The sequence below is a fragment of the Pyrgilauda ruficollis genome, unplaced genomic scaffold, assembly GCF_017590135.1.
Source record: "Pyrgilauda ruficollis isolate IOZ18807 unplaced genomic scaffold, ASM1759013v1 scaffold7, whole genome shotgun sequence".
Lineage (NCBI taxonomy): Eukaryota > Metazoa > Chordata > Aves > Passeriformes > Passeridae > Pyrgilauda > Pyrgilauda ruficollis.
The window spans coordinates 14,307,672-14,320,713 of NW_024528821.1; the positions used below are offsets into that span (position 1 = coordinate 14,307,672).

Below are 13,042 nucleotides of genomic sequence, written 5' to 3' on the forward strand. Positions count from 1 at the left end.
GGCTCATCAACATGACCATTTCTCTGCTCCAGAAGCTTCTTCAGGAGAGGAGTAGAGGCTGGGTATGTGGTAAAATCTGCCCCATGAATGCCACTGACGTTTTGGGAGGAGCCAAAGGAGAAAGAAAATCACCTGTTCAAAACTGGAAGTTTTATTTATTTTTTGTAAAAAAGAGTAAATAAAAATGGACCATTTTTTTTTTTTTAATGTGCTCAAGTAACACCCACCAGCTGCTGTCCCCATTGCCTGCATCTCCAGCACTGGAAGGGAGGATAGACCATTAAGACTAAAGCAATGCACGAGGTTAAACCAACAGTTAACAGAATCTCTGCAGGGATGAAACTCAGAACAGCCTGGGGTCCTTCCTTATTAAAAGGAACTAAATTCTGGCTCAGCACTACCCCTGTGACAGAGGAGAGACCTTCTGCCCCCAGCAAGTCATTCCAGATAGGTTAGCAACAGATTTATCTGAAACCGTTCAAGCCCACAGCCAGTGCCCCTCGGCAGAGCTGCCTCTGACCGAGCTTTTCCTCAGGAGGACTCCAGTCCCAGCAGCATGAAGAACGTGTCAGTCACCTCCTGCTCACCTTCTGCCCTCCAGCCACCTCCCCACCTCCAGCCTTCGGAGCACACTGGGCATCAGAACCAGGCCAGGAAACCAAAAGCTTTGCAGTCCAACAAAGGGGTAGAGAAGAGCAAAGAGCCAGCAAAAGGGACACACTGCCCAAGTCACTGAGGCTACTGGGCTTGGGAATCAGCACACCATGAACAAGCACGTCCTCGTGCTATAAGCAAAAAGGAGGAATTAAATTCTCAAATCCTTTCATGATAAAGGTCAAAAAGGGAGTGAAAAACAATCTGAGTGGACTATTTGTTCTCATTTAACTGAAGATGAAGCCAAGCATGTGGCCAGGTTAAAACAAAACAGTCCTTCAGAAATAACTGATCTGTCCCCATGGGAATCCATTCACATGGGCTGTGACAAAGCCACTCCTCCAGGAAGCAACACATTCTTTAACTGTCAGGTAACAGCCTCAGCCTTGGGAGAAAAGGAAGAAAGAGGCAGTACATGAGGGGGCACAAAGATTATTCCACCCTCACTAGGTGGAAACAGAGACCAAGGAAGAGCCAGAAGCTACAATTTCCCTGAAGATACCACTTCCGTTGGCATCATGGTGCTCAGCTTTAGAGATCAATCCAGTGCAGGGACAGGCACCCTGCTCCTCTGGCAACCCTTAAAACAGGATGAGGAGGGGCACCTGAGCAGGACAAACACCCACTCACTCGTATAAACAGCAGAAAAGAACTTGAGCTTGCTGGCTCCTCTGCCATGCAGCCAGTCCTCTTCTCAAGGCCTAAAACTCCTCCCTCCTTACACTGATGAGAGTGCCTGCTTTGGACAGACCCAGCTGCTTAGTCCGAGCTCTCTTCTACCTCCTTCTGTTTCTTCTTCTTCTTCTTCTTACTGCTGCTCTCACTGGTCTGTGGAGAGGTTGGGAAGGTCAGAAAGCCATCAAAAAGGAATTCCCCACTGCCCATTTCAGTATAACAGCAAACAGTGCAGGCTCTCCACGGCACACTCCAGCACCATCCTCCCACAGGGCACCAGAGCACACAGGTGACCTGGCAGGAACCCACCAACTGTCCTGGGCCACCTGCCCTATCTCCAACCACCAGGTCAGTTTAAAATGCACCTCTAAAACCCCCCTCTCTGCTGTGGAAAGCCTGGCACTCTGAACACACACTGCAGGCTGCTGCATTAATCCTGGAGGTGATTAGGGACAGACAGCAATCTCTGCCATGCTGGGACCACACCATGGCAGTACCCCATTACATACCCTCTCCATTTGTTCTCCCCCACTCTCAGCTGCCTCTTGGGCCTTCTTCTCTTTCTTCCTCTTCTTCTTTTCCTTTTTGCTCAGGTCCTCTGGTGGTGGGGTGGCAGGGGATGGTGGGGTCACAGCTTCCTCGTTTTCACTCTCAGAGTCTCTCTTTCTCTGTTGGGGGAATCACATTGTCAGACACACCAACACCTTCCAAGAGAGCTCAGGTGAGGGCAAAACTGACTGCCTGATTCAATACAACTTCATTTACCAACAGGGTGACTTGTAGACTCTCCAGCATACACTGTCCAGGATTTGCTTCTGCCAGAACTGACCCCTGTACTCCTCAGTGTTTCCTGTATCCCAAATATTAGTTTAAAACACTGCTGCACTTTTCCAAGGGCATGCAAAAGCCCTGAATTAGGGAATTTTAGGTGCAACTCTTGCATGGACATTTCTGCAGCTCTCTGTAGTCTCCAAAAAGGTTCTCTGGCACAACAAATCTCCGTTGTGGCTCCATACAATGTATTTTCTTGTGCTGTGTTGAAGAATATGCCCAGGGCCAGTAGCTTGGTGTCTGAGCTGCAAATCCTGCCCTGGGTGGTGGGAAATTGCTGGAGCCCCAGGAAAGGAACTGTGAATGAGCACTGACCTTGTGCCCAGCAAAGGGCATGGAAGGCCCTGGACTAAAAATCATCATTGGACCAAAATGCAGGTGCAAAGTATGTGCAGATAATGGGAATAACAGGGACATAAAGTAAGAGTCAGAGAGCACTGGCAATACTCACCTTTGCAGCCCTGTCCACCTCTGAAACAGCTTGGTGATCAGCAGCTGCTTCTTTCCTGGAAGTATCCCTGAAAGAAAACATCCCAGTGTTGCACAGGACAGTCACTGCCTCATGCTGCTCTGGACTGGTACAAATCCCTGTCCCCTCACAAGGCTCTGTAACCCCAGGAGCTGGGGGGAAGTTGGTGTAGGGGAGACCTGCAGCCTGCACCAGGGCCAGCTGGGCTGGGCAACAGCACGGCCTCCCCTATTTCATTTAGCAGACTGACTCCCTCTAAAACCACAGCAGGCTAAAAAGGGATAACTGTCTGCTCAGGGCCTTTCCTTCCAACACTGCCCAAGAGCAACACACTCCAGGAAATGCAACTGCATCCTCACAGGCCAAGCCAACAAGATCCATGCACAAAGAGCAGCATCCAGTCCAGCCCTCGGTCCCCTCTGAACAACCCTGTGGGAGCCACACACCCAATACCCACCTGTAATCCACATATTCCATCTTCCAGGACTCTGGTGTGCTCTCATTGGGCTTTCCATGCTTGTCCAGCAGACCCTTTTGGATCATCATCTTCTTCTGACTGGCCTGAAAGCAAAGTACAACAAGTCAAACTGCAGCTCCAGGTAGGAAAAATCCTCCCTCAAGCCAAGAGGGCATCAGCTACAAGCCAACAACTACAGCATTATCTATTTACCACTGTTCAAGAACCTTAAAACAAATGAGACAAAACATCCCCTGCACAGAAGCCTAAATCTCAAGACAAGAGGCATCTTTATCAGTCAATAATGGCTAATTTGTTGGGGGAGCCACAGCAACAGTAACACACCTATTCATCATGGAGTCTGGATCTTTGACTGGGTTTTTCCAGCTTAATGACCTGCAGCATTTGAGCTGGACCACTTGTTTGTGAGGTTTTGCAAAGGACTCCAAAATGCTTGAACTGTCCTGTATTACCTCACCTTTGCCATGTGAGAGATGTGTCGGCAGCCCCAAAGCTTTCACCTGAACCACAGGAACGGGATGAGCCACTGCAACTTGACACAGAGCTCTGAGTCCAACCTGCATCAGGCCAGCCTGGCTGCAGCTGAGCTACTACCACATGCCTGAGGTGGGAGAGGAATCCAGTGGGGTGTTCCCACTGCTCCTCTCCTTCGGGCTCAGTTTAGTGTGCATTTAAGCAGTGCTGCAGCAGAAGGAAAAGAAGCTCCTGCCCAGCCCCTCCAGAGCCATCAGCATGGGGTGATGGATGAAGGTCATCTTTGCACAGAGTGCTAATGCCATCCACTTCACATCATTTGGCTCTTCCCCAGAGGAGGGCTGGTGCTGCACAGATCTGAGGAGCCCATGCCTGAACACCAGCAGTGCCCCCCAGGCTCTTTCGGGAGGGAAAGCCTCACTCCCACCAACAGTGGGCTGCCACAGCCCTGGCACTGGGAACTGCCACCATCATAGCTCCAGGAGACCACAGCAGAATTACAGCAAGACACAGGCACAGCTGTGCCCAAGGGTCCCAGAGCCCACATCCCAATGGCTGGGCTCCCACCAGTGCCCTGGGACTGACCCCAGGCCCACAGCAGCACTCACCTTGGGACCCAGCCCCCATTTCCGGGGGTATGTGTCTCTCTCCATGATCACTCTCTTGATCTTTGCCACAACACCATGGTCACACGTAGAAATGACTGCTGTGGTCATCAAGGCAATGGCTGCAGAAGCAGGCATGGAAGTCAGTAACTTCTGGAGAGCAGAACTGTGACAGCCTGTTCTGCCCCTATCAGCACAAAGACGACCAACACCCCCCACCAGTGTCACCCCAAGGACTCACTGACTGTCACACAGCTTCTCTGAAGACCCTGGTTACAATGGACACCCTTTCAAGTCAAGCTGGCCATTGCTGGAGTCCCTTTGCACTGATCTACCAGGAGGTGTGATGTGCCTGGTGGCAGCATGTGATCAGACACCAGTGACTCGTCCCAGTGAGGATGGAGCCCCCAAAGAGGGGCTCCAACCCTGCCAGCACTGCTCCCCCCCCGCAGGCAGCCAGCCACACATCCCAGCAGCCCCCAGTAGGACACTGGCACACTGCAGGATGCCTGGAGGCTGCACAGCACCCAGAGCCTAGAACAGGAGCTGGGGTGCTGCAGGAGGGCAGCTCCACTGCACTCAGAGAATGGATAAACTGTGTCATCACCTCACACACAGCACACCTGAGCATCACACAGCTGCTGAACCCCTGGCCCAGAACTGATCAGCCTAACTGACTGCTGAACTGACTGCTTAACATCCTGCCCAAAACCAGCTGCCTTGGGCCCACATTCCCTGTCAGGAAGCACTAATTAAACCTTGTGCACAGAGGAACTAATTTGTGGTGCCTTTACTGTCACACAGTCTGTTATTTCTGCAGTTAGCTGGACACAAGGAGAAGGAGCATTTCATACCTAGGCAGATGGCCTCTCCTTTTGTGGTGATGACAACAATCTCCTGATTAAGCTCAATTCCATCCTCATACCGCAGAACACCAGGCAGCATGATCTTGGCTCCATAGCAAATGGCATTAACCTGAAAACGTAGGGAATGGGAGGGCTTAGAAGTTATTATGAGAATCAAAGTATGAAGTGTCTCTAATTTTTAGCTTCCCACTGCCATTATCATCCCAGCAATATCATCCCTAAGTAACAACTCATTTTTGTCCACTATATAGAACTTGGGAGCTTTGGAAGGAGAAAGCAAAGCACCTATCACAGCAAACAACAGGTGAGGCAGATCTCTCAAAACCATCAGCATCCTCCTCAAGTGAGGAGAACAGATCCTCTGTCATTTAATTCATGGCTCCTGCATCTTAGTGTTGCTCTGGCAGCAGCCCACATGAGGTTCTACCATCAGTCACCATCAGGACAGCACCAGACATCACATGGCTGCTGACCCCCGTGTGTTCTACCAGCTGCACAAGTCAGGGGACACTGCAGTGTCTGTCTGTCTGTCCCCTGACACTGCCTCAGGAACTCACTGCACTGTCTTTCATGACGAGCCTCTTGTGTGAAGTCAGCAGCTTCTCCAGGGGCAGGATGACCCTTCGCAGGTAGCTGTCATCCTTGTGGTTGTCGTACTGCCACTGGGCGTCCAGCACGTCGTGCATGGTCACCATGTTGTCCTGCAAAGGCAAAACCCTTCTCAACTCTCACTAGCCACCACTGAAACACGCACAGAGAATAGCTGAAGTACAACAGCAAATAGTGTTTGAAAAAGGGAGTGGAACCAGACGCCCACCACAAGCATGAAAACACAACTTAAAAGAGGAAGCACTTTCCATCAGCAGCTTGAGGTCAGCCTGGCTTGAGCTACCAGACTCCCACCTTCCTAATCTCAGGCAGTATTTGGACCTACACTCTAAGGTCTGACCACATGAAACTCTTAAATATGACCTAACTTAAATTCCTGGGGCTCCTAGACAAAGGTTAGTGAGCAGAAGTCTAAATTAACCAGCTCTTTAACCTGTGACAGGGAATAAATTCTGAGGAAACTGTGAGCACCCAACACCTGGAATTCATAAATGACCCAGTGATTACAAAGCTAAGAGCACAGATGGGTGGGGGACCATTTGCACTCTGATACTGCTGCTTTGCAAAGAAATAAATGAGTTCTGGAGTTTGGACCAGCAGCAGGATCTGTCTACGACCAGAGTGAAAAGACTGTACAAGTGTCCAAGACCTCAAGACTGCACCTCCCAGGCCCATTCCAATGAACCACATTCCCTGAGCTGTGCTGACTCCAAGCAGCCACTTCACACTCCTGAACTCAAGGGACACTGGGGTCTGTAGGCTGAGAAACACAGGTGACATAAAACAAACTTTCAGCCACCACAGTGCACTTCCCAGTCACTCACTGTCCCAAAGTTTAATTACCAGAACAGGAGCAACATCCTGAACTGAACTCAACACTTTGGTTACAGACCATCCGCACACAGCAAGAGCTCTCACTGCCTGGGGGCCATTCACAAACCTCCTCCTAACACTGCAAAACTCAGAGTCCCTGAGCTGCTGCAATTGTGACAGTTTCAAGGGGGCTGGCACAGTGTGAGGTGCCACCGTACCGTCTCTCCCAGGATGCCCGAGCGGACTCGGCGCAGCTCCTGCATCTGGCCCCCCACGCCCAGCAGCAGCCCCAGGTGCACACACAGGGTTCGGATGTATGTGCCTGCTTCACAGCTCACCCAGAAGATACCTGAAAGGCACGACAGGACAAAGGCTTTTTAAGCAGAAAATAAACCACATCCTTCAAGAGAAGCTGTGTGCCCAGCCCTTCCCAGAGCCATCAGCATGGGGTGATAGATGAAGGTCATCTTTGCCCTGAGAGCTAATGCCATCTAATTGACATCATTTGGCTCTTCTGTGAAGGGTGCAGCAGTACAGAAAGAGATGGGATTTGCTTCCCAGCACACCAAAGAAAGGCATGAAGCAGTTACTGCTGGACAATGGGAGGATTCAGATCTTAAGACATCTGCCAAAAGCAGACATCCATTTCACAGAAAGATTTATTTTCACAGAAAAAAATATTCATAAAAAAAATTTTTTTTTCACAGAAAAAAAGCTAATTTCACAGAAAATTTTATCAGTTGTCAGTTTTGTAGGAAGAAGGCAGGAAAGCCCTGTTTTACCTAATCTTCTCTCAGGATCATACTCCACCAGCTTGCTCTCGTAGATGGTTCTGACTCTCAGCTGTCGTTTGACAGCAGCAATGAGGGGGGGCCGCTGGAACAGGGCACCTGTCAGGGTTTCTATGGCCTGAGGGAGGAAGGAGAAGCAACAGTTAACACCTGGAGACTGCAGCAAGTGTGCCCACTTCCAAGAGTGAGCAACCACAAGGTTTATCCTAACTTGGTGATGCCATATTTAATACAGCAAATCCAAGCCAGTGATGTGGTCAAGATCCAGTGAACACAGCCAGGATTTTTCCATTAGGTGGCAGCATGTGATCAGACACCAGTGACTCGTCCCAGTGAGGATGGAGCCCCCAAAGAGGGGCTCCAACCCTGCCAGCACTGCTCCCCTCCCGCAGGCAGCCAGCCACACATCCCAGCAGCCCCCAGTAGGACACTGGCACACTGCAGGATGCCTGGAGGCTGCACAGCACCCAGAGCCTAGAACAGGAGCTGGGGTGCTGCAGGAGGGCAGCTCCACTGCACTCAGAGAATGGATAAACTGTGTCATCACCTCACACACAGCACACCTGAGCTCCATTCCTGGCCTCATCTCCCAGCAGTGCCCAGCACCCTGCATGCCAGATGCCAGCGTGGCTAAGAGCACGTGAGACTTACCCTGGCCAGCTGAGCCTCACTTTCAATGGCATTGTGCAGCCGAACAATTCCCACATACTCTTTGCCTGAAAGAATGACAAGAGCAGTCAGGAACGGCCACTGGCATTTGATGTTGACCTCAAGGTCCACCCTGCTTAACAGCCACCCTGAAATCCTACCACCTCTTCTAGGAAATGGGCATGGTTTATTACAGAGTTGGTTTTTTTCCCAGGGAAATAAATCTAAGTGGCACTTATTTCTTCTCTGGACTAGTAGAGGCTGAAGCCCTAAGTTCAACTGGTACATTAAACCATGTCAGAGGTGTCTTCACTGACTTGTAACAGCCCAAGCACCAGAGAAGCAATGAAAAAACCACCTGAGACAACACGGATGTGTCCTCAGTGGCTTGGAATAACTCTTAATGTCAAGGCACTGAACATTAAAATTGGCCTTTTGAAGTTTTAGAAGCCTCCATTTTGTCTCCAAAAGCACTTCACACATCCCAGTCAGTGCAAATGGCCCCGAGCATCAGACAAACCTGCACTCTGCTGAGATTTGACCAGCCGCGTGGCCCTCTCGATGCACACGATGAGGCACCCAGTCACCTTGGGGTCCAGGGTGCCACTGTGCCCTGTCTTCTCCACTCGCAGGATGCGCCGGATCCACGCAACCACCTCGTGAGAGGATGGGTTGGAGGGTTTGTCGAGGTTAATAAAGCCAGACCTGGGGTGCAAAACGGCAGGGAATGGGAGCTAAGCATCAGGGCAGACATGGCAACTCTGAAACAGTGCAGTAACTCTGAAATACTGTCCTGGCTGCAAAGAAATGTATTTCTGTACAGCCAGATAAGCAATGAGCCTCCCAGCAGCTCTCAGTAAGCTCACATTGAGCTGCCCCATGCACAACAGGTGATATAATCCATGGGCAAGGAATTCTCCCCTGCACTTATAAAAAACCACCAAATTCTAAGAACTCCAAGCAGTTTCAAAGCCCAGCAGGCCAAAGGACTTTCCTGAAGACTCCAGCGAATTCCTTAGGTGGTTTGCATGTTCATCCACAGACCTTCTACAACCCCAAAATAAAGAAAACTTTACAGGGAGAGATCAGTGGATCCTATTTACATGTTTACTGATTCTGGCAAGGCACTGAGTGAAGAAGAAAGGTACAAGGGGAATGCAGACAGAAAATATTTTGAAGGTATTAACTGTGAAAGAAAAATAAACCACTCTGGCTGTATTGCACTCACCTAACATAGTCAGAAATCTCTCTCTTCAGGGGATTAGCACCAGAAGGAAGAGGCGTGTAGTGTGCTGTCCTCACATTTAACTTGTCAAAGTTCTACAAAATCCAAGCAGAAGTTACAAGTCTTTTTAAGCTCCCTGGATTTCAGTGCTGCTGTGCTGCAGTACATCTCCCCACATACACCAGGTCTGATTTAAGTGATAGAGCCACTTCCAAAATGAAAATGACCCAACAATGAAACCACAATATTATTGTAAAAAAATAGAGAAAAATAAAAATCCTGGACTGAAGGAGATGGGAAGCAGCACAATACATGCATCGACAATGCAGGATAAAGCAAACATTCCCCAGAAACTCAGGAGAAGCAACCTGGAAGCCTACACACAGCACAGGCCACGGTCAGACCCAAATTAAAAACTCCAGAAATATGGCGGGATCTTTCCGAAGTACGGAAAACTCACAAAACTTAACCGGTACAGCTGGAGAGACGCTGTAACGCGATTTCTGCGGGCAGAGCCCCACGTGCGCCGCTGCCCGCCGCGGGGCTGGGTTACACCTCCGGGGCAGAGCACAAAGCAGCGCGAAGGCGGAGGGGCCACGAGGCCGAGCAGAGCCCGCCCTACCTTCAGCAGCAAGGGCCACTGCGACGTGTCCAGCTGGGCCACGCGGGACTCGGGCTTGATGAGAAAGTCCTCGGTGTGCTGGATGTCCTGGGGGGTGAAGTTAAGCGGCATCAGCGAGGGGAAGCCGGCGGGCCGCGCTCCCGCCGCGCTCTCCACGTGGCCCGGGAGGCTCCGCCGCCGCCACGCGGGGCGGCCGCGCTCCCGCCGGCACGGAGCGGGGCGAGCCCGCCCAGCCCTAGCCACGGCCCCGGCACGCGTCCGCACGGCTGGGGCTGGGGGAGCCCCCGGCAGCCCGAGCACGGCCCGATCGCCGCCCCGTCCCCGCGCTCACCGCTACATCATCATCGGCGAGCGCCCGCTTGTCCTTCTTCCGCCGCTTCTTCACGCTGGAACCTGCGGGAGCGACACGGCGGCAGTGAGCGGCGGGAGCGCGGCAGGGCACACGGGCAAAGGCCCGGGGGGCAAAGCCGCCCGCAGAGCCCTCCCCGAGCGGCGCCGCGCCCGCCGCGTCACCGGCACCGGCACCGCCCGCGCCGCGCCCCTTCCGCCGCCCTCGCACCGCCCCCGGCGCCGCCGCGGAGCTGCAGCTCCAGTTCCGTCTGTGGGGTTTGAACAGCACGCGGACATAAGGAATTTCGCCGCATGGGTTGCTAGTTTTGCCTCTCGGCCTGGCGCATCCGCGGCTAACTTAGCCATAAAATATCATCCAGTTCGGGTCCGAGCCTTTCTCAACTGCCATTGTACCTTGGCACGAGAGGGTTGTGGTAATTAAGGCTTGTTAAAATTAGCAGCGTCTCTGTTTGCATTTGAGAGGGGAAAACGGCAAATTCTTTAAGTGTGGAAGGTGAAAAACACTTGAAAAACACTGGAAAAGCGTTTGAAAAAACTGTTGTCTCCAGACCCAAACATAAAACCACTGTTCAACAGTGGTTAAGCTCTGGCTTGTCTCCCAGGTGTACAAACGGGATTGTCTTCTTTCCAAAAGCCTCAGCCTCTGCAGGGTCTCTGGAAGTGCTGGCTGAGAGCGTTTGTTTCACTCACCAGTGGCTGGGTACCCTGGAACTGCTATTTATCCACCCAACACTCATCCCCGGCGCATCTCCAGCCTCCAGGATAAAGCCTGCCCTGCCTGAGGTTGTATATTAGCACTGCTGGAATTTAGCAAAGCCTGTACCCAACAGGTGAGGGCACCAAAGACAGCAGGGTCTTTTCCCCTCTAAAGACCAGCTGCCTTCACCTACAAGCCCCAAGAAGCAGAAAGCAAGAGACAGAAATGCCCAAGAGCAGACAGATAACAGGTGAAAAGAATTAAACAAATAGCCCACATTCCAATAACTCCTGTAACCACCACCTCCATCATTAACTCCCTGAGATGAAGTGGATTTGCCACCGTGCAGGCTCAGTTCTCTGGGTTAACAGCTGCTACAGAGACTGGAGTCAAACCACCATCACCCCACTTGCAGGTCAGTGCCCAACTCCTTTCACCCAGCACAAAACTGAGGGCCTCGTGTTGGCTGCAGTGTCAGTTGTTTTCAGGAGGGGGAAAAATAAAACCTTATTTTTATACAGAGTTCTTGTTTGATTTTTCAGAAAAAGCAACTCTAACAACATTTGATTCATAGATACCCAAATCCTCCAACACATGCAAACTGCAGCCAGTCTTTTAATGAAAAGCTTCCTTCTGCCCTGAAATGGCCTTTCTGCTTTAAGGTTACACTTTTTCCAAGCACGACAACTTTCAGTACATACAGTGAGCAGTTTACTATGACACAAGGCGAACATGTAGATGAACGCATTCTCTCATCAACCATTACTTCAACTCGTATTAAAAATAAATAACGGAATAGAGTCTGTGCTGGCACCGGCTGAAGCGACCAGTCCGACCTGTCCCTGCGGGCGGCGGCGCTCAGAGCCCCTGTCCGGCGGGGCTCAGCATCTCCTGCAGCACCAGGTGCAGCAGATGGTTCTGCTCGGCGCTCAGCAGCGGCCACAGCTCGGCCTGCAGCGCCTTCAGCGCCTCCGCGTCCTTCTCCTGGCAGGCCAGCACTGCCGACTGCAGCAGCAGGAACAGCTCGGCCGGCAGGTAGCTGGCGGCCGGCGGCAGCGCCCCGCCCGTCCCGGAGCCGCTCCCGGCGCCCGCTCCGCCGTCGGGCGCCTCCCAGCAGTACTGCTCCAGCGTGCGGGCGTGCTCGGGCAGCAGCTTGGCGGGCGGCGGCTGGAGCAGGAGCAGCAGCAGCACCCGCGACACCTCGCAGCGCGCCAGCACGTCCAGGAAGGCGCCGCCGGGCGCGGCTCCGGCGCCGGCCGCCCCGCCGAGCCCNGCCTGCGCCCGCGTCAGCGTGGCCAGCGCCCCGGCGTAGTCGCGGGCCAGCAGCAGGCAGGACGCGCGCTCGGCCAGGCAGCGCAGAGCCTGCAGCGGCAGCCGCGCCGCCGTCAGCAGCTCGGCCGCCCGCTGCAGGGGCGCGGCGGCGCGGGCGGGCTGTCCCGTGTCGCGGAGCGCGGCCGCCAGCTCCAGGCACGGCCCGGCCGCCAGCGCGGGCTGCCCCCGCTCCAGGTGCAGGCGGGCGGCGAAGGCCCCGCAGCTCTGCGCCGCCGCCACGTGCTCGCCGAAGCCACCGCGCAACCCCAGGCGCTGCCGCAGGTCCCGCTCCTGGCGCAGGAAGAGCCGCGCGGCCTCGGCCAGCGCGGCCGCCTCGGCGGGGCCGTGGAACAGGCTCTGGGCGCAGCGCGCCACGGCCAGCTGGCACCAGGCCGCGTAGGGCAGGCTCTCCTGGGCGCGCAGCTCCCGCGCCAGCGCCGCGAACTGCTCCGCCGCCTCCGCCACGTTCGGTTTCCGCAGGAACCGCCGCCGCAGCTTGGCCGACACCAGCCGGTACCGCGACAGGAAATCGCCGTCGCCGCCGAGCCCCGGCCCGGAGCCGCCCGCCCCGCCGGGGCCGGAGCCGCCGCCCGCCGACAGCATCGCGGGCCCTGCGCGGAACTGACGCGCCTCGCCGGGCCGCGCTCCGCCGCGCGCCGCCGGCCAATCAACGCCCGCCCCGCCCCGCGCCGCCGGCCAATCGGCGCCCGCGCCGGCATCTCGTGGATAGTGGGGCGTGGCGAGGGCACGGCTACTGCACACCGCGCATCCCAGCTGTCACCGCCCACGATGGGCGCGGCTATGCGGCACCGGCCCCGCCCATGGGGCGTGGCTAAGCGCGGCGAACACCGCCCTCGGCATGCAGTGGGCCTTAACTGTGTGGCGTCCTCTTGCGGAGTGGAGGACCTGTGCTCCTACTCCGG

At 54.0% G+C, this 13,042-nt stretch overlaps 2 protein-coding genes and 5 non-coding genes across 7 annotated transcripts; all 7 read right to left on the minus strand.

Moving 5' to 3' along the window:
- Positions 1-77: 77 nt before the first annotated feature.
- On the minus strand, positions 78-10,437 carry DKC1 (dyskerin pseudouridine synthase 1). The gene is made up of 15 exons (XM_041485337.1): positions 10,421-10,437; positions 10,092-10,359; positions 9,761-9,847; positions 9,142-9,233; positions 8,434-8,618; positions 7,917-7,981; positions 7,257-7,383; positions 6,693-6,823; positions 5,610-5,753; positions 5,041-5,161; positions 4,190-4,308; positions 3,087-3,190; positions 2,612-2,678; positions 1,839-1,997; positions 78-1,482 (listed from the first exon to the last, which is right to left on the minus strand). Exons 1-15 carry the CDS (start codon positions 10,435-10,437, stop codon positions 1,414-1,416), a joined length of 1,755 nt encoding a protein of 584 aa, XP_041341271.1. The 3' UTR covers positions 78-1,413.
- Positions 3,830-3,905, minus strand: LOC121363267. Its single transcript, XR_005956669.1, has one exon. It is a non-coding gene; the product is annotated as a small nucleolar RNA SNORD83 (small nucleolar RNA).
- On the minus strand, positions 4,552-4,798 carry LOC121363268. Its single transcript, XR_005956670.1, has one exon. It is a non-coding gene; the product is annotated as a small nucleolar RNA SNORD17 (small nucleolar RNA).
- Positions 6,413-6,547, minus strand: LOC121363272. Its single transcript, XR_005956674.1, has one exon. It is a non-coding gene; the product is annotated as a small nucleolar RNA SNORA36 family (small nucleolar RNA).
- LOC121363270 lies at positions 6,909-6,984 on the minus strand. Its single transcript, XR_005956672.1, has one exon. It is a non-coding gene; the product is annotated as a small nucleolar RNA SNORD83 (small nucleolar RNA).
- On the minus strand, positions 7,571-7,817 carry LOC121363273. Its single transcript, XR_005956675.1, has one exon. It is a non-coding gene; the product is annotated as a small nucleolar RNA SNORD17 (small nucleolar RNA).
- Positions 10,438-11,410: 973 nt separating the features above from the next.
- On the minus strand, positions 11,411-12,759 carry F8A1 (coagulation factor VIII associated 1). The gene has a single exon (XM_041485256.1). The coding sequence runs from the start codon at positions 12,720-12,722 to the stop codon at positions 11,667-11,669; it is 1,056 nt and encodes a 351-aa protein (XP_041341190.1). The 5' UTR covers positions 12,723-12,759; the 3' UTR covers positions 11,411-11,666.
- Between the last annotated feature and the right edge of the window lie 283 nt (positions 12,760-13,042).

Coding starts and splice junctions, on each gene's coding strand:
- DKC1 (XM_041485337.1), bottom strand. Junction 5,754..6,692: donor CGGGCATCCTGGGAGAGACG/GTACGGTGGCAC, acceptor TTGCCTTTGCAG/GACAACATGGTGACCATGCA. Junction 5,162..5,609: donor TCGTCATGAAAGACAGTGCA/GTGAGTTCCTGA, acceptor CTACGTTTTCAG/GTTAATGCCATTTGCTATGG.